This window comes from Capricornis sumatraensis, chromosome 19, assembly GCF_032405125.1.
Source record: "Capricornis sumatraensis isolate serow.1 chromosome 19, serow.2, whole genome shotgun sequence".
NCBI classification, from domain to species: Eukaryota; Metazoa; Chordata; class Mammalia; order Artiodactyla; family Bovidae; genus Capricornis; species Capricornis sumatraensis.
In genome coordinates this window covers 34428464-34447877 of record NC_091087.1, presented here as the reverse complement: position 1 = coordinate 34447877, position 19414 = coordinate 34428464, and the positions used below count along the sequence as shown (strand labels likewise).

The following is a 19414-nucleotide window of genomic DNA, read 5'->3' as shown; positions in this document are numbered from 1 at the left end:
CAGCCACTCCACTGTGACTGTGCCCTAACTTCTGGGACCACCCTCTTACTTGGTGGGGTCCCAAAAGGTCCAGACCTGGGCAAGCAGCCACTGGGAAGCACACCTGTGCATTCCGCCATTGGGTGGGGTTAGCCGTGACCCTGAGAATTAGCAGTTCGGGGACCTGCATGTGGTAGGCTCTGGCGTCCGCACCGGTGCTGGGCCTAGGGATCTCCAGCAGCTGGGGTCCTCTTGGACTGCAGGCTTTTCCTCCTGAGGACGATCGTCACAGGTCCATCAGGCAACGCCTTGATTATGTTCCAGGCTTCAAACCGCGTGAGGCCCTGCATGGTGGTGCCGGCCAGGTGTAAGATTTCATCTCCGGGCTGGACTGTTTCACTCTGTTCTGAGGCCACCCCTGGGATTGAGACAGGAGACAGTGGGTGCCTTGGGTGACAAGGGAACAAGTAGTCACCACCTACCCTTGGTCTCTTGAGGAGCCAGGACAGCTCAGAAGGGAACTGGAGCCCATCCCCCTGGAGGTCAGTGGTCCATCTAAAGTGAGGCATCCCAGGACTTCCCTGGTGGTCCAGTGGTTAAGACTTCACCTTCCAGTGCAGGGGGCACAGGTTCAGTCCTTGGTAGGGAAATAAGATCCTGCGTGTTGTGCAGTGTGGCCAATAAATAAATAAAACTAGACCAAGCATCTAAACAGACATTTCTCAAAAAAAAAAAAAAAAAAAAACTAAAATATACTGGGCAGTTATATATCACAGGCTTTGTATTAACACTCGGCATTTATGGCAAGAGTCCTAGGACTCCAGTAGCTCTGTTACTGGTCCCTTTTCATGTGGGAGGAAACCAAGGACTCAAGAAACTCACCTGAGCTTCGAAGCTGCTGCGTGGTGGGTCTAGGTTTGAACTAGATTTTGTGGCTCTAGAGTCCACGTCCCTTGGCCGCACATCACACTGCAGCTGATAGACTCATCCCCGTGTGAGCAAATGGGACCAAGATGGTGAAGTGACTTGCCCAAGGTCGTGCTGCCATTGGTGGCAGAACTAACACTAGAATCCAACCAGGTCCAGTGACTTGGAGACCTATGCTCATCTCAAATCGACTTTCAAAAGTTAAAAATATTGGGAATTCCCTGGTGATCCAGCGGTTAAGACTTCAAGCTTCCACTGCAAGGCGTGTGGTTTCGATCCCTGATTGGTAATTAAGATTCTGCAAGGAAATAGCAACCCACTCCAGTGTCCTTACCTGGGAAATTCCATGGACAAAGGAACCTGGCAGGCTATAGTCCATGGGGTCACAAGAGTCAGACACAGCTGAGCACACACACACATATGCTGTGCAGTGCAGTCAAAAATTAAAATAAAAAGTTAAAAATATCTTTCCCAGAACTGAGGACTTCCTGGGTGGTCCAGAGATTAAGAATTCACCTTCCAGTGCAGGGAATGAGGTTAGGGACCTAAGATCCCACAGGCCTCGGGGCAACTAAACCCGTATGACACAACTAGAGAGAAGCCCATGTGCCATAACTGAGACCTGATGCAGCCATAAATAAATAAGGTGAAGGTTTGGTTAAGGATAAAAAAAGCAATTCTATTTATATATATAAAATTATATATATATATTATATATATATATATAATGTATATATAGCTATTCTAGAGTTGGAGTAAACACAGAATCCTTTGGAAGCTCCCGTGTGAGCCTCAGTCCTCCCCCTGTGGTTCAGCAGTTGTAGCAGACCTCCCAGAAACAAACCAGTCTGCAGTGGGGGCTCCCTGGGGCACAGGGACAGAGCTAGGAAGGCCTTTGAGTCTCAACACTAACAGCCCAAAGTCACACACCCACAGCTCTTATTATAGATCAGGAGCCTCAGGCCCAGAAGACAGTAGTCACTTGGGCAGTTAGAAGCAGAGCTGGAGGGCTTCGCTGGTGGCTCAGTGGTAAAGAATCTACCTGTCAATGCAGGAGATATGGGTTCAATCCCTGATCCAGGAAGATCCCACATACTGTGGAGCAGCTAAGCCCATACACCACAACTACTGAGCCTGTGCTTTAGAGCTTGGGAGCCTCACATGCTGCTACTACTGAAGCCTTTGTGTTCTGGAGCCTGTGCTCTGCAACGAGACACCACTCTAATGAGAAGCCCGTGCACTCGCAACTAGAGAAAAGCAGGCATATGCAATGAAGACCCAGAATAGCCAAAAATTTAAAAAAAAGAAGCAGAACTGGGCCAGATCCCAGACCACATGACCCCTTGTCTACAACTCCTGGCTCTGGGACTCAGGGGGTCCAGCTTGAGAAGCAGTAAAGAATCAGGGGTGATTGTATGTGACAGCTGCAGGCCATTCATTATCTTCCCAGGTAAACCCAAGTAACCTCCAACTAGGGTTGGCTTGCTCCCCAGTCCATGATGAACAAAATCTCAACATTTTGAATAACAGTAGGAGCTGACAGGTCCAGGATTAGAATGAGGTGAGTGAGGCTGGGAAGTCAGACTCTGTGTTTTGTTCACTGTGGGCTTTTAAAATTAATTTCAATTTTAAAAAATATTGCATTGAAACAGTCTGTATCTTGATTACTGAATATTTCAGCACCCCCTTCAATATTGCACCCAGGACTTCCCTGGTGGACCAGCGGATAAGAATCTGCTTGCTAACGCAGGAGACGTGGGTTCAATCCTTGGTCCAGGAAGATTCCATATACCAAGGGGCAATTAAGCCTGTGCACCACAACTACTAAGTCTGACTGCTCTAGAGCCCCAGCTCTGCAATGAGAGAAGCCACCGCAATGAGATGCCTGCACATCGCAACTAGAGAGTAACCCCTGCTCTCTTCAACTAGAGAAAGCCCACGAGGAGCAATAAACACTCAGCATAGCCAAAATAAATAAATAATAAATAATTTTTAAAAATTAAAAAAATGGCACTCAGGGCCTCACGTACTTAACCTTGGTCCCATCCCTGCCAGGCTGAAGCCAGAGCAGGCTGGGTCACTTACAAGGACCCAGCAAAATAGAGGGATTACGGGATGTCTGAGCCAAGGAGAACAGGGAGAAAAAGCAAAGTCAAGTTAGTAAGAGGTCTGCCTGCCTCTCAAAAGGGCCTGGGGTTGTGGGAAACCGATAAGCCCTGTAGGGCCCTCAGAAGCCTGTGGGGTGCCTGGTCCAACACCCACAACTAGAGCTGAAGCCGAAAGGGGGACCCACATCACACCTTTGAAGATCCTGTTAACTGTCAGAGGCTTGTCCCCATGTAGGGAGCCCTTCCCTCCTTCCAGGCTGAAGCCCAGTCCCGCAGAGGTCTTTTCCAGGGTCACCGTGCAGACTGTGGCCTCTGCTGCTGAGAAAACACAGAGGTTTGTTAGGGATGCTCTCCGTCTGGGTATCAGGTGAGCCTGGCTGATGCTGCCAGGGAACTTGTGTGCATGTGTGGATTCACCCATGTGTGCATCGCCCAGCTGGCTAAGTGTTCTGAGGACCAGGAATGACTTAATGGCCCTGCCAGCACTGGCCTCATGCATCCAAAAGTGATGTGGCCCACAAGGCTTCTACCAGGCAAGGAGAACTTACCAGATTCTATGGAGACGTCACTGGCCACAGAGGCTGAGCCTGAGGAATCAGTGGAGGAGTTGAGGTCGGTCATGGCCTCCAGAGTCGGCCTCCTGGTGACGATCACAGCTTGCCTGGGCTCCCGAGCTTGGCGGAGGATAGCCAGGGCATCATTGTGCGTGGCTCCTTTGAGAGACTTGCCGTTGATGGAGAGAACCTCATTGCCCTTCTGAATGGTCCCTTCCTGGGAGGCTAGCCCATTAGGGAACACCCTGTGAACCTGAGCAAACCAGAGGAGGTCAGGACCCAGGACTTACCATATTGGATCTGGATTCTTGCTGGAGGAGGATCACGACCAGTTAAACCTAGGTTCTTGTTGTTTAGTTGCTAAGCGACCACCTCTTTTGTGACCCCCATGAACTGTAGCCTGTCAGGCTCCTATGTCCATGGGATTTTCCAGGCAAGAATACTGGAATGGGTTGCCACTTCATTCTCCTGTGCATCTTCCCCACCCAGGAATCGAACCTATGTCTCCTGCATTGGCAAGCAGGTTCTTTACCACTGAGCCACCAGGAAGCCCAGAAGATTTTTCAAAGAAAATAAAATGAAAGGTGTCCTAGCTCAGGGCTGCTAGCCAGCTTCACCCCCTTCTCTACCCAGAGCAGAGATCACTAACAAAAGTGGCCAGACTGGCCCTCAAAATTCTTCCCAACACAACATCCTAGACTGTATTGCTACAATCCTAGTTAACATTCGGTCACACTCTTTTGCCCTTTGTGGTCTGCATCAGCATTCTCCCAGGGAAACTTTCTTCAAGCACTGATTTTGTCACATATTAATAGATATTGTGTTAGAAAAGTTTCCAAGGTCTAAGAAAATTAAGAACATTGGATAAAATACAAGCTCTGAAAATGTCTACCGTTAAAAAAAAATTAGACTCTACAGTGCAGGCTGGCATGATAATTCTCTAAGAACAGGCCATATAATGTAGGCTTCCCTGGTGGCTCAGATGGTAAAGCGTCTGCCTACAATGCAGGAGACCAGGGTTCAATCCCTGGGTCAGGAAGATCCTCTGGAGAAGGAAATGGCAACCCACTCCAGTACTCTTGCCTGGAAAATCCCATGGATGGAGGAGCCTGGTAGGCTACAGTCTATGGGGTCACAAAGAGCTGGACACGACTGAGAGATTAGTGATCCCCAAAAGATTCAGCAAAGCATTCTGTTTTTCATAGAGAAATTCTCAGGCCACATGTTTCACAGAATGCAGAATTCCTATCCTAGGAAGTCTGAATATTTTTAAAGCTCCTCCCCTAGAAATTCTGATCCTTAATTCCAGTTAAAAGAGACCATCCCCACCTAGGTTTCTTTTCTGAAAAACCGTGTAGGATTAAAAAAAAAAAAATCTCATGTCTTTGCTGCAATCATCTTCTTTTTTCTTTTTTTTCCTGTAATACATTTTTTTTTTTTACGTGTATAGGGCTTTTTATTTTTTGGCTCTATGGTATGTGGGATCTTAGTTCCCTGACTCAGGATCAAACCCACCCCCTCTGCAATGGAGGCACAGAGTCTTAACCACTGGACTCCCAGGCAAGACCTGCCTCAGCCTTTCTACTGCTGTAGATTCTCATGTGCTTAATTAGGGGGACTGAATGGCAGCAAGAGTGGGCAGTCGCTAAACTGTGCTATGTGTTGCTTTGCTGTTATCCTCTGATCAAGGTTGTTTGTCTCTCTAAACGGTTTCAGTGCTGGAAAAATTCTGTTATGGGGTCAGATGTGGTCAAGATCCTCTGATTACAAGACCTGAGTAGGAGGCAGAATCTGTTCGGCATCTCTAGCCATCCTCCACAAATGAAGCATACATGCCAACAATCCCCCATCCTGAGGCATGGGGAAGAAAAGTTGCACATGTCAGTGGGAGCCCAGCTTGCTCTTGATAATGGACGGTACTCAATGTTAGTTCTCTTTGAATGAATCTGGAAAGGAACAGAAGCACTCAAACATGGAAGGAGAAAGGGGAAGTTTGGGGCATAGCATCAGCCAATGTGTACCGCTCCTGGCTTTTGAGGCAGTGTCAGGGGTGGCGGCCAAAATGGGTGCAGAAAACTACCCCCTCCAGGGCAAACCCACAGATCCAAAGTGTTGTTCCCACAGGCAAGCTCTCTTTTCTGCTCTTCAATTAGGAAGCAGACTGTGCCGTCTGGAACATCTTTATGGTGATCTGCCAGTGCTCAGTGTCAGAAATAGGTCCTCTTTGGTTTTATGTGCTTTTTTGTGGTGGAGAGCTTGCTTGCAAAGAAGGAAGTTGCTGCTCACACACGACTGATTGAAATGACTGAAAGCAGTGTGCCAAGTTACTCTGGGTACCAGCTGGTCCTGCGAGAACAGGGGGCTGGACCTCGAGACCTGAAGCCTCGGGCACATCCTGAGCTGTGCTCTGTGAAGAGCAACAGAAATAGCTTCCTGACCTTTCCAGCTGGGCCCCACCGCCTGCCGCCAACCGTCAGATCTGCTTCACCACCGTCCGTGTTAACACACCCATCTCCCAGCGGGCAAACCCTGGAAAACAGCCTCCTATACCACACCTGCCTGCCCAAGGCCTCTTTCTGTCCAGGTGAAACCTCTTTCCATCTGGATGTGCTGTGCTATGTGTCACAGCCAGGCCTTCAATCCTTCCTGAAAAGCCTTCGGCAAAGGCTCCTGTGGTCATAAATCATTCTTGTCTAAATGTTGGTGGCATATATATGTCAAGCACAGGGAGCTCAGGTCAGTGCTCTGTGATGACCTAGATGGGTGGGATGGGGTGGGGAGTTGGGAGGGACATCCAAGAAGGATACATATATGTATACATGTATATATATATGTACATGCATATATATATATACATATACGTATACCTATAGCTGATTCGCTTTGTCGTATAGCAGAAACTAACACAACATCGTAAAGCAATTATACTCCAATAATAAGATAAAATGTTGGTTGCTCAGTTGTATCCGATTCTTTGTGGCCCTATGGACTGTAGATTTCCAGGCTTCTCTGCCTATGGGATTCTCCAGGCAAGAATACTGGAGTGGGTTGCCATTTCCTACTCCAGGGAATCTTCCTGACCCAGGGATCAAACCTGGGCAGGTCTCCTGCATTGCAGGCATATTCTTTACTGTCTGAGCCACCAGGGAAGCCCAGTGGCTTATAAAGTTAAAAAACATTTTTAAATGTAGATGGCTAATAGGTTATTATCTCTATTTCCAAAAGAGACATGACACTGAAAAATTTGTTTTTAATTTTCTTCCTGTTTTATTGTTGTTGAGATGAAATTCCCATAACATTCAATTAACCTGATAGTTCAGTTGGTAAAGAATCCGCCTGCAATGCAGGAGACCCCGGTTTGATTCCTGGGTTGGGAAGATCCCCTGGAGAAGGGATAGGCTATCCACTCTAGTATTCTTGGGCTTCCCTGGTGGCTCAGCTGGTAAAGAATCTGCCTGCAATGTGGGAGAGCTGGGTTCTATTCCTGGGTTGGGAAGATCCCCTGGAGAAGGGAAAGGCTACCCACTCCAGTATTCTGGCCTGGAGAATTCCGTGGACTGTATAGTCCATGGGGTTGCAAAGAGTCAGACACGATTGAGCAACCTTCACTTTACTTCACTTCACTTCAATGCAGTGACATTTACTGTGTTGGAATTTTTTAAACGTTTCCCCAGGACCTTCAAAAACGGAGGCATTAAGGCTTTGACTTCAAGGAATTCTGATAAAACAGCTCTGGGGTGAGGCTGAGATGTCTGTAATATTTTTTAAAGTTCCATGAGTGATTCAGATTTTTTTGGGTAAATTAAAGTTGTTTTGTGTACAGAGACCTTTTTAAAGTTAAGGATCATGGGACTTCCCTCGTGGTCCAGTGGTTAAGTATCTATGCTTCTCTAAGTATCTTAAACTCCTGCAGTAACCTCCCAGGGCCTGGAGTTATGCATTCCTCTGATTCCCCCTCCTGATAAGCGCTTCCCCCTCCAAGGGTCATTGCCTCTGGCTCTGATGAACCCCATGACTGGGCCACTCACCGTGATCACCTTGTTTTCTAGATCTGCTCCTCCTGCCAAGCTGAACCCAAGGCCAGCCCCTTCCTCCTTGTGCAAGATGGTGACATGGATGCTGTCTAATTGCTGTAGAAGGAAAATATATGTATTAAAAAACATTGTATTGCAACAGCATGAACAATTTAGCAAGTATTTTTCTTCCCCTCTGTTCAAGTTTAATAAAACTACAGAAGATCAAGATTTAACAAGTGTTCTGACATCAGGCTATGTGTGTGCTTAATCATGTCTGACTCTTTGCAACCTCATGAACTGTAGCCCACCAGGCTCCTCTGCCCATGGGATTCTCCAGGCAAGAATACCAAAGTGGGTGGCCACTTCTTACTCCAGGGGATCTCCCTGACCCAGATTTCGAACCCATGTCTCTTTTATCTCTGGCACTGGCAAGCCGATGCTTTACCACTAGCATCACCTGGGAAGCGTAACATCAGGCTGATCTGCTCTCAAATCGCAGCTTGTCCATGTTCCCAGTTATATCAAACCCATCTCATTATTTAAAAAGAGAAAACTTTCTGGGAAGTCATGGGAAGCTCAAAAGAAAAAAGAAAATGCATGTAAGGCAACCTGTAGAGTTCTTTTCCTCTCCTGTGCACCCATCCACACCCACATCTGTATAGATGGGGCTGGGTGCTACTGAGTCAGCTGGAAATCAAAGTTGGGACAACACAGCTCTGCCATCTGGTGTGGGATAGGGTCAGCCTGGAGAACTCTGGGTCAGCAAAGCTGGAGTGGTGCAGTTTTGCGAGAGTTGGCTGCTCTGTTTTTACACCTGCTGCTCCGTGGAGCACAGCAGCAGCATTAAGGAACCCAGCTGGCTTCTCACCCTAGAACACACATGCGTACACACACACACACATGCCCACCCAGGCACAAACACACACACACACACACACACACACACACACACACACAGAGTACTTCCCAGCCTGGACCTGGGCTCACCTGGAGTCAGAACAATCCCTCTGCAGTGTCTAAAGTCAGAGACCCTCGTCTGGTCTCAATGGTGGTGGGGGGTCTCAAACTCAAGTGCACCCAGGGCCCAGGCAGACTACTTAAAAGAGCAAAAGGGGCAGATGTGAGAGAGAGGGGGGAACTAGAGAGAACTGAGAGCACATTGGCTCAAGAGGACACTCTGTTCCTAGGAATGCAGGCCAGTGCTCCAGGACCATTCATGCCCTTTATAAAAAGAGAGAAGCCAGGGGACTTCCCTAATGGTCCAGTGGTTAAGGATCTGTCTTGCAATGCAGGGAACATGGGTTCCATTCCTGGTCGGGGAACTAAGATCCCACAAGCCACAGGGCAACTAAGCCTGCAAGTTACAACTAGAGAGTCTGTGAGCCACGGCTAAAACCTGACACAGCCAAATAAATAAATATTTAAAAAGAAAAAGAGAGAGGGAAGCCAGAATCCAGGTTTTGATTCAGGTTTGATGATATTTAGAATATTAATATAATACTGGGCTTCCCTGGTGACTCAGATGATAAAGAATCTGCCTGCAATGTAGGAGACTTGGTTGGATCCCTGGGTCAGGAAGATCCCCTGGAGAAGGGAATGGCTGCCCACTCCAGTATTCTTGCTAGGAGAATTCCATGGACAGAGAGCCTGGCAGGCTACAGACCATGGGGTCGCAAAGAGTCAGACATGTCTTAGCAACCACACACACACACACACAATATAATACTTTTTAGGCAATCACCAAGCAGACCAAATACAATACACCTGCAGGCTCTGAGGCTACCAGTTTGTGCCCTGGCATAAAGGAACAAACTTACATCAAAAATTCACTTGCTCTGGCACCACCAGAGCCTCTGCCATGCCTCTCCATCAGCCTTTGAACTGGAGTCCCTAAGACCCAGGGGAGGATGAAGGGATGAATGGACTTCACTGTCCCCACCTCTACTGCAGCACTGGCCCAAATCTCCCAACTTGTCCCCAGGCATCAGCTTACTTGCCTTGTAAGAGCCCTTTGTCAAGTTTAAAAGTAAATATTCTCCCAGGGAGGCCCCAAGCAGGACAGCTATGTATTTTATACAGCACTTTGTTGCTGTTGTTCAGTTGCCAAGTCATGTCGACTCTTTGCGACCCCACGGACTGCAGCATGCCACGCTTCCCTATCCTTCACCATCTCCCGGAATTTGTTCAAACTAATGTTCATTGAATCCTTGATGCTATACAACCATCTCATCCTGTCGCCCCCTTCTCCTCCTGCCCTCAATCTTTCCCAGTATCAGGGTCTCTTCCAGTGAGTTGGCTCTTCATATCAGGTGGCCCAAGTATTGGAACTTCAGTTTCAGCATTAGTTTCAGACTTTCCAATGAATATTCAAGGGTTGATTTCCTTTAGAATTGATTGGTTTGATCTCCTTGCAGTCCAAGGGACACTTAAGAGTCTTCTCCAGCACTACAATTTGAAAGTATCAATTCTTCAGTGTTCAGCCTTCTTGATGGTCCAACTCTCACATCTGTACATGACTACTGGAGAAACCATAGCTTAGCCTCTGTTATTTTGTTGAAATCAGGCTCTGGGTAAGATGGTGCCAGTGCACAGGTGATAAGCAAGATCCCCAGAGGCCCAGGACATCTTCTCAGGCTCACCCATGCCCTTGATCTAGGGCAGCAGTCCCTAACCTTTTTGGCACCAGGGACCAACCCTTATGGCAGAAAGTAAAGAGGAACTAAAAAGCCTCTTGATGAAAGTGAAAGAGGAGAGTGAAAAAAGTTGGCTTAAAGCTCAACATTCAGAAAACTAAGATCATGGCATCTGGTCCTATCACTTCATGGGAAATAGATGGGGAAACAGTGGAAACAGTGGCAGACTTTATTTTTTTGGACTCCAAAATCACTGAAGATGGTGACTGCAGCCATGAAATTAAAAGATGCTTACTCCTTGGAAGGAAAGTTATGACCAACCTAGATAGCATATTCAAAAGCAGAGACATTACTTTGCCAACAAAGATCCATCTAGTCAAGGCTATGATTTTTCCTGTGGTCATGTATGGATGTGAGAGTAGGACTGTGAAGAAGGCTGAGCGCTGAAGAATTGATGCTTCTGAATTGTGGTGTTGGAGAAGACTCTTGAGAGTCCCTTGGACTGCAAGGAGATCCAACCAGTCCATTCTGAAGGAGATCAGCCCTGGGATTACTTTGGAGGGAATGATGCTGAAGCTGAAACTCCAGTACTTTGGCCACCTCATGCGAAGAGTTGACTCACTGGAAAAGACTCTGATGCTGGGAGGGATTGGGGGCAGGAGAAGAAGGGGACGACAGAGGATGAGATGGCTGGATGGCATCACTGAGTCGATGGACGTGAGTCTGAGTGAACTCCGGGAGTTGGTGATGGACAGGGAGGCCTGGCGTGCTGCGATTCATGGGGTCGCAAAGAGTCGGACATGACTGAGCGACTAAACTGAACTGAACCAGTTTCATAAAAGACAGTTTCCCCACAGACTGGGGGAGGGTGATGGTTTCAGGGTGATCCAGGTACACTACATTCACTGTGTACTTTATTTCTATTACCATTACATCAGCTCCATCTCTGATCATCAGGCATTAGAACCTGGAGGCCGGGGACCTCTGCTGTAGGGAACGTTGGCTGTGATGCCTCCTTACCCTCTCCTCCCAGTCTGGATAATTCCAGTATAAACAGCCTTCGTGGACTGGGGCCTCCCAGATGGATGCAAGGCCCGTGAGGCTGTGCTCATCTGAGCTGAATGAGCCTCAGCTCTGCCTGACCACTTCCTCTCCACACACTTTTGGGTCATGCTCAGAAGGCATAGGGGAAGTGGGACTTTCAGAATGACTTGACTGAGTGTGGGAGCCTTTGCAAGTCCTGGGATCAGTCACCTCTCAGTGAGCAGGGCAAATCTTCAGGCAAGAACTCAGAATTTATGATGGACAGGTCACTCGCAAGCAGCATCACCCTGGAGATGCAGGCCAGGCAGGCAGCCAGGGGAAAGTGGAGATAGAAAACTTTGACTCTGCGAACTTGAACCTCACCTTTCTCCGTTATTAGATGATCAGAAAGATACAACTCTGATTGAAATCACTTCATGAGCTACAAAGCTCCCTATACTGGAAGGTCTGATTTTGGTCCAGTGCTACAGCACCCCTCTGCCCTGGGCAGGGCACAGTCTCACTCTGGTATCTGCCCCTGGGAACCACTGTTTGACTTCAGGGATCCCAGGGCTACATGGGTTGCTTCTCCTCCGACCTAACTGAGGTGACCACACTGCTCTGAGCAAGGCCTTCATCCCTGTAAGTGCTAAGTCACTCAGTCATGTCCAACTCTGAGACCCATGGACTGTAGCCCACCAGGCTCCTCATCCATGGGGTTCTGCAGGTAAGAGTACTGGAGTGGGTTCCCATTCCCTTTTCCAGGGGCTCTCCCCGATCCAGGGATCAAGCCCACGTCTCTTAATGTCTCCTGCATTGGCAGGTGGGTTCTTTACCACTCATGCCACCTAGAAAGCCCTTCATCTCTGTAAATGGCCTTTAAAAAAGAAACCTACCTTTAATGTAGCTTCATCCAGAACCTTCACTTCCTCTATGAGCTTCTTTAGTTCCTCTGTGCTCAGCAAGGAGATAACCGACTGACCGGGCTGAGAGGCGCAGTGGTCACAGTCGTTGGCTTCCGTGGACTCACTGAGACCTTCCGTGTATTCTCTCAGCTCTGAAAGGCTTGGCAGGAAGGAGAAGCACACAGTATGAGTCGTGATGCTAACAAGAGCTAACAGTCTTTGCATACCTACTGTATTCCCGGAAGGTGCTAATGTTCATTCAACAAGTACATGCAACAAGTCTATGAATAGAAACTAGGATCCCTTCACCACAGAGATACAGACATTGGGGTTCAGGGAGGTGGGGAAACTTGTCTATGGTCAGTTGGTTATGAAATGCCAAGATCTGGAATTTGAAATCACAGATTGTAGTGTGTCTGACTCTGAAGTCTGTATTCAAAACTTCACCCTGGAGTATAACTGATGCTTTGGGCAAATCTGCGTCTATATGACCACCAAGAATGATGTCCCCCCTCTCTCTCACACACATCCACATACTCACCCACACACTCACAAGACCCATACACTCTTACACCCACACACTCTCTCTCACACACACACACATGTGTGTGCTCATAAGAACAGGTGGTAACTTCCTTGGTGGCCCGGTGGTTAAGAATGCACCTTGCATTGCAAGGCACACGGACTCAATCCCTGGTCTGGGAAGATCCCACATGCCACAGAGCAACTAAGTTTGTTTGCCACAACTACTGAGCCTATGCTCTAGAGCCTTTGAACCACAACTACTGAAGCTCATGTGCCTCAAGCCCATGCTCTGCAACAAGAGAAGTCACTGTAGTGAGAAGCCCATGCACCACAACTAGAGAAAAGCCTTTGAAAAGCAATGGAGACCCAGTGCAGCCAAAAAATAAAATAAACATGAAAAAGAGAGAGACAGAACAGGTGGAACAATCCTTTAGCCAACCTGAGAAACTTTTTAAAGACACAGGATTGTAAGAGGACGAAAGATGAGAGAGGTGAACACTGGACGGAGACACTCACTTGAGAGAGAAGCTGGTGTCCGAGGCAGAAACTTCGGCAGAACTGTTTGCGGGGTCTTCACTGAATGCTGCGGGAGGCAACATCCCTTCTTTGGGGCTGCAGGGGGTCTGGCCGAACGAGAGGGAAGACGGGAGGCACAGCAGGGACTTCATGACGGCCGAGGACACTTGGCTGCTGATGGAGTAGAGTTTACTGGTCTTTTCGTCCAGTGGCTTCATGTCGCAGGACTGGGTCCGGCTCAGGGGGAAGCTCCGAGCCCGCTGACTTGGCATCTTGACCACTGGGCCTCGGGGTCCCTCCATCTGTGTCGCCAGCAGCCTTGAGAGAGGGTCGAGGTCAGAGGAGAGGGTTTTCTGACCGGGCTGCTCTTCCAGGGGAGGGCGCCCTGACACGCCGGGGTCGCTGGCCTCTGAGGTGGCCGGAGAGGCGGGGGGCAGCTGCTCTGGCTCTGGCCGCTGCTGCTCCGTGGTGGGAGGAGCCCCTTGCCCTGAGGGACCAGAAGCCCGCTCTCCCTCTTGCTTCCCGGGAAGTTCTGCTGCTTCGCCCAAGGAGCTGGAGGCCTGGAGGCTCAGTCTCTGGTCTCCTCTGTCAGGCAGGTGAGTAGAGCCGAAGGTTTCAAAGGAGCTGATTCTCTGCTTGATGGAGGACGAAGCCCGCAGGGGTGGCCCAGGGCGCTCCCTGGAGTTCGGGGTCGGCTGGCAGGAGATGGCCATCTCTCGCCTGGAGTCTGGAACACGATTTCTCAAACCTTTCAAGCTTTGGTGAAACCAGGCTGGCTTGGGGGCTACTGGAGGACCCTTCTTCACGGTGCTTCCACCCGCCGGCTTGTAAGCTTTGGGACCGCCACCGGTGGTGTCCAGCTTCGCAGCAGCCCCATCTGGGTGGCCCCGCATCCCATCTTCCTTACCCAGCGGGGCGTCGGGCTGCAGCGGCATGTGGTTGTGGTTCTCACTCATGATGGGGCTAAAGAGATTTTTGATGCAGTCAGAAATTCTAACCCAAGGGTCTTCGGTTGTGGTCTCAAGGCTATAGTCCATCCGAGCCTGTCTCCTAAGCAATGGGTGTTTTACTGGGGACGTTTGCGTCCCTAGGGGGCAGAAAGAAGGCCAGAGCTGTGTGTTACACCTCATTGTGGGTTTTCCTCCTAAGTTCTACTTTCAAAGATGAACAGCAAGGATTCTAGGGGAGGAGATGAGCAGAGTGGGGGATCCCTACCTGGGTAAGCTGCTACCCCAGGTACTATCACCTGGCTGAAGCGCACACAGAACCAGGGGACCAGAGGCATGAGTTCACACCACAGCATCCTAGCATTTTACAGCTGGAAGGGTTCCCACAGAATACCTAGTCTGATCTCTGACACTTCGTAACTGAGGAACCCAACATTCACAAGGATAAGGGGTCACCTGCTGGCAGAGCCAAGACCCTCATCTCCTGACTCCCCACTTTTGTGTCCTTTTGTAAGTCCCCTCCATATGAACCTTCAAGTTGTGTGAACTTTCAGAGATACAGATGTGTGTTCTCCTGCCCAGTCACGTGAGTTAGTTCATGTGTCTGGTGTACATGGTCACATGCGTGCATCCTCTACGAGTGGCTGTGCTTGTGCACAATTTACTGTATAGGACTGTAGAGAGGACGGTAGTGCAGCGTCTCTATTTCAAGCCCAGAATGTCTGGAAGCAAGCGTAAAAGCAGTGGTGATGTAGCTGGCACTATTGTACTTTTCAAGGTACTCTACTGCCAGATTTAAAATGTTTTATTTCTGTGTTTATTTTTTATGCATTATTTTTGTGAAAAATATTATAAATCCATTACAGTACAGTACTATGTGGCAGATTGTGTTAGCTAGGCACCTAGGCTAACTTTGTTGGACTTAGGAACAAACTGGATTCACAAACATGCTCTCAGAATGGAACTCATTCGTATGTAGCAGACTTACTGTACTAAGTAGCCTCTTGGATAACTCATTAAAACTTTAAAGGTCAAAGCAACTCTCAACTCTCTTACCATTTAAACTTTTAAGCCATAGGTTACACATTGACAGCCTTAATTGGTTTGGACCACCCACGTCATTGAAAAGCAATGCAGGTGTGAAGGACTTCAGACAGGTTGCACCCCAGCTCAGCGGGGTGAGCCTCTCTCTCACCCAGTTAGCATTTCACACATTAAAGTATCATCTGGTCCCTGAAGTCATGTCTGTTTGCTACTCTTCCTACCTGAAGAGTTAACCAGCTTGCTCAGCAAAGGAGCGTTCCCAGCCCAAAGAGTCAATGAGAGATGGATGAGAAGGCTCCAAGGAGAAAGAAGCTCTGTACCAGTGATTCCCCAAACTGGGCTCCCACTGGAAACTGGAGGACCTAAAATATACTGGGTCTGATTTAATACACCTGGGATGAGCCTGGGTACTGGCATTGGGGCAGCCCCATAGGTCCTTCCAGCCTGCTTTATCAGGCACTCCCAGTCAAGTTCAGCCCCTCACCCCTGGGGTCAGAAGAAGGGGAGCATACGTCGGTCTTTCTTGGAAGCCCATCTTAAACAAGCCAGGACAGGGGAAGCTCTGCCACCCGCCACTCTTTCCCAGGGACAGAGGGAGGCTGGCCCCCAAGTCCTGCACAGCTGAGAAGCCAAGTTCATGTGTGGTCCTTCGGTCACCCCAGGTCTCATTGTTCTGGTGCCATGCTCTGGGCGGTGCCTGGTATCAGAATTCAGCCCAGTGTAAGGAAGACATTCATTCCTCCTGCCTCTTGTTCCAATGCCAGCCCTCAAGCTACACAACCATGCAGGGCATTAAGCCTGGAAGATCCCAAGGAGAACTTCTGCACTATCCCAGAGGCCGGGGTGGTTAGTACTGACTCTGGGACTTTACCAAGTGTGTCTGGCCCTCTCAGCCTGGTCCTGCATTTATGCATTGCTCTGCTGTAAGGCCTGTTGTAAGACTCAGCTGTCAGACATTCTGCATGAGACCCCTATACAAACTGGGGCGAGGAGCTCTTGTTGGTAGACCACTGAGATGTTCCCTGGTGTGTTCCTCAGTTGGGGTGACTAAGGGGTGAGGAGGAGCCTCCAGTAGTAGGGCCCCTGCTCCAGGTGAGATATGCCAGGTATTTCCATTCACAGCCTTCCTGGACCTCCAAGAGCCTTCTGTGTGCTTTGCACGTGGTTACTGTTATTTAGTTGCTAAGTCACATTGGCCTATTTTGTAAACACCATGGACTGTAGCCCACCAGGCTCCTATGTCCATGGGTTCCCCAGTCAAGAATACTGGAGTGGATGGCCATTTGCATGTAGTGCTACTCAAACAGGTTGAGCAATAAATATGTAAGTGTGTAGTCAGTTCTGCCTGGAGAAGGAAATGGCAACCCACTCCAGTGTTCTTGCCTGGAGAATCCCAGGGACGGGAGAGTCTGGTGGGTTGCCGTCTATGGGGCTGCACAGAGTCAGACACGACTGAAGCAACTTAGCAGCAGTAGCAGCAGCAGCCAATTCTGCCACTACCACTGTTGGGAGCTCCTTGATGGACTGGTCTGTCTTCTTTCTCTCATTCTCCTTCACATTCATTCTCATCTCTCTCTCTCTCTGTGTCTCTCTCCCCCAGTGTCTGTCCCTTCCTCTGCCTCGCTCCTTCCCCAGAAGCCAGTACAGGGACTCTTGAAAGCAGCATTCAATACACACTTACTGAACTGAGTCACCCGTTGGGGTTCTATGTGATTTCCCACTTGCTGATGAGAGAATTGAGGCTCACACACAAAAAAGTTGAGTTGCCCGAAATCACACTGGTGAAGGACAGAGCCAGATTTCCCACACCGGTCTCCCTGACCTCAAATCCCATCCTCTGTCATCAAAGCTCTAAATATTCAGCTCACATCTCAGCACTCAGGGGCACCATGGGGGCACACCCTGGCCATCCCCCACATGGGGGTGGTGACCACCAGCAACCTGCTATTCACTCATGCCTCTCTGACCCGCATCCCCAGACTCGGAAATGCTGGAAGCAGCTTTCTAGAAGACTGTCACCCAGGAGGCAGCGGCCGCTCGCTGTGGTTGGGTAGGTGTGTCTGGGACCTTTCCCAAGGGCTCCCTTCTCCAGCTGACTCTCTGGATTGGCCCGCATTCCTCCCATCACCACTGTGCTTCCCCTCCCCACCCCCTGCCTCCCAGCATCACTACTCCAGCCAAGAGGTTTCCACCCTGACTGCTCGCCAGCGCAGGCCCAGCTGTCCAGCCACGCAGGATGCGCTAGCGCTCCAGACAGTCTTCCCCTAGTGCCGGACCTTGACCCAGAAGGTCCCTCCTCCTGGCAGATGAAGACCTACCTGGGCTGGCTGCCCTCCTCCCTGGCTGGCCCTCTGAGAGGGGTGTCGTGTGTGGCCCGACTGCAGGTCCCGGGTGGCCAGCAGCGGCGTGAGGGGTTCTCCCCGCTGTGTCTTCCTGTGGAGGCGGCGGTGGCAGCAGTTCTCTGGCTTCCTGTGGTGTAAACAGGAAGTGAGACTGTGTCAAAACGGTAGCCTCCAGCTGTGAGAAAGCAAGGAGCCCTCTGATTGGGACTGGGGGGCCGACATCGAGAGGCTTTAATGAGAAGCCCAATAGCAGCCCTGGTGGTCAAGAGGGTCCTTTCCTCCATGGCGCTGCCTGCATGGGTGACCAGGGAGCTGACACCTCCTGGAGGCCCAGAGCATCCCTCTGCTTCCTGGACATGAGTCGGCATCCAGGACAAGGGCTCATCCACTTGATGTGAAGATCCTGGGCCCCCTGTGACAGGGAGAAGAGGGCTGGGGGTGCGGACTAGGGCTGGCACTGCTTCGTGTACCACTACATCTGGCCAAACTCCTCCTCCTCCCAGGGGGGAAGACAATGAGGCAAAGATCTGCCTCCCGAGTCTTCATTAAGTTAAGGTTAGAACCCTTAGAGGAAAACTTGGATCTGTTGCTTTCTACATTGTGATTCATTGTTCCATTATTTATGGTCTTCCTTGATGGCTCAGTGGTTAATAATAAAAAAAATCCACCTTCCAACGCAGGAGACCTGGGTTTGATCCCTGGATCGGGAATATCCTCTGCAGAAGGAAATGGCTACCCATTCTAGTATTCTTGCCTGGAGAATCCCATGGACAGAGGAGACTAGCAGGCTACAGTCCATGAGGTCACAGAGACCTAGACATGACTGAGCGACTAGACAACAACATTCAGCTCTTTAGAAAGGATGTTGCGAAGGATGACAGAAACTCTGGAACTGTGCCATTGCTCCCCTCTGCTGCCCCCAGGGTGACCTGATCAGTCTAGAGCAGGATGGTTTTCCCATTAAGCATGGATGTGGCCTCAGGCTGCTTCACAAACCAGTTCAGGGGTGAGCTGGACCAAGCATCAAGTCACTCTCTAATGCTTGAGTAGAGTTTGGATTTTCATACAGCATGAAAGAGATGTTGCCAGGGCCCAGAGGCAGGGACCAGCCCCAGTTCTGTCCCAGAGCAGGGGCAGAAAGCTTCTCAGGAGAAGTGCTTCTTGTCTGGCTCTTGAGCAAAGGGTAAGAACTTTCCAGGCAGAGAAGCCAAGGAAAAGCGTTCCAGAGAGATAAACATCCATGGTAGAAACAAAAAGCAGACCAGCAACCCAGAAAGAAAAGAAGGCCAATATAAAAATGATGCTGTATAGGGCTTCTCTGGAGGTCCGAGGTTAAGAATCCACCTGCCAATGCAGGGGACACGAGTTCGATCCCTGGTCTGGGAAGATCCCCTATGCCACAGGGCAACTAAGCCCATGAGCCCCAACTACTGAAGGCAGAGTGCCCTAGAGCCCATGCTTTGCAATGAGAAGCCACTGCAATGAGCAGCCCGCTCGCTGCAACCAGACAGACCCAACACAGCCACAAAATAAAATAAATATATAATTTAAAGAAAGATGCTGCCAAAATTTTTCTGCAGGGGAAATACTCTGCCACACTGCAGTTTATGGTATCTCTTTTCTGCTCTTTCCAGGGTCAGGTGGAATGATGGGCTGGCTATTAGATAAGGCTGTGAGCTCCCTTCCAAAAGGAAGGGAACAAGGAGGAACAAAAGCACCATGTGGGACTAACAGAGAAACTGAAAACATTTGTGGCCTGAGATTTATATCTACTTTGTCAATAAACATTCCTTAGGAAGGATAATTCTATACAAGTTAGAAATGTGTTCACCAAACATTGTCCCAGCCCAGGGTTCCCTATTTAGAACTGAGTTCTACGGTAGCACTTTGGAAAC

The 19414-nt window shown here is 49.4% G+C and overlaps 1 protein-coding gene across 2 annotated transcripts in view; it reads right to left on the bottom strand.

The window, feature by feature from the left end:
• Positions 1-4: 4 nt before the first annotated feature.
• IL16 (interleukin 16) overlaps positions 5-19414 on the bottom strand; it is an 82011-nt gene continuing 62601 nt past the window's right edge. The window contains exons 12-18 of one of the 2 annotated variants that reach the window (XM_068991142.1): positions 17496-17646; positions 13187-14273; positions 12137-12305; positions 7597-7698; positions 3563-3821; positions 3207-3329; positions 5-397 (exon numbers count right to left, since the gene is read on the bottom strand). In XM_068991142.1, the coding sequence (XP_068847243.1) occupies positions 204-397; positions 3207-3329; positions 3563-3821; positions 7597-7698; positions 12137-12305; positions 13187-14273; positions 17496-17646 (2085 nt within the window). In that variant the 3' untranslated portion in view covers positions 5-203. Of the gene's footprint in view, positions 398-3206; positions 3333-3562; positions 3822-7596; positions 7699-12136; positions 12306-13186; positions 14274-17495; positions 17647-19414 lie in introns of both variants that reach the window. The other variant, XM_068991140.1, reaches the window with a different exon arrangement.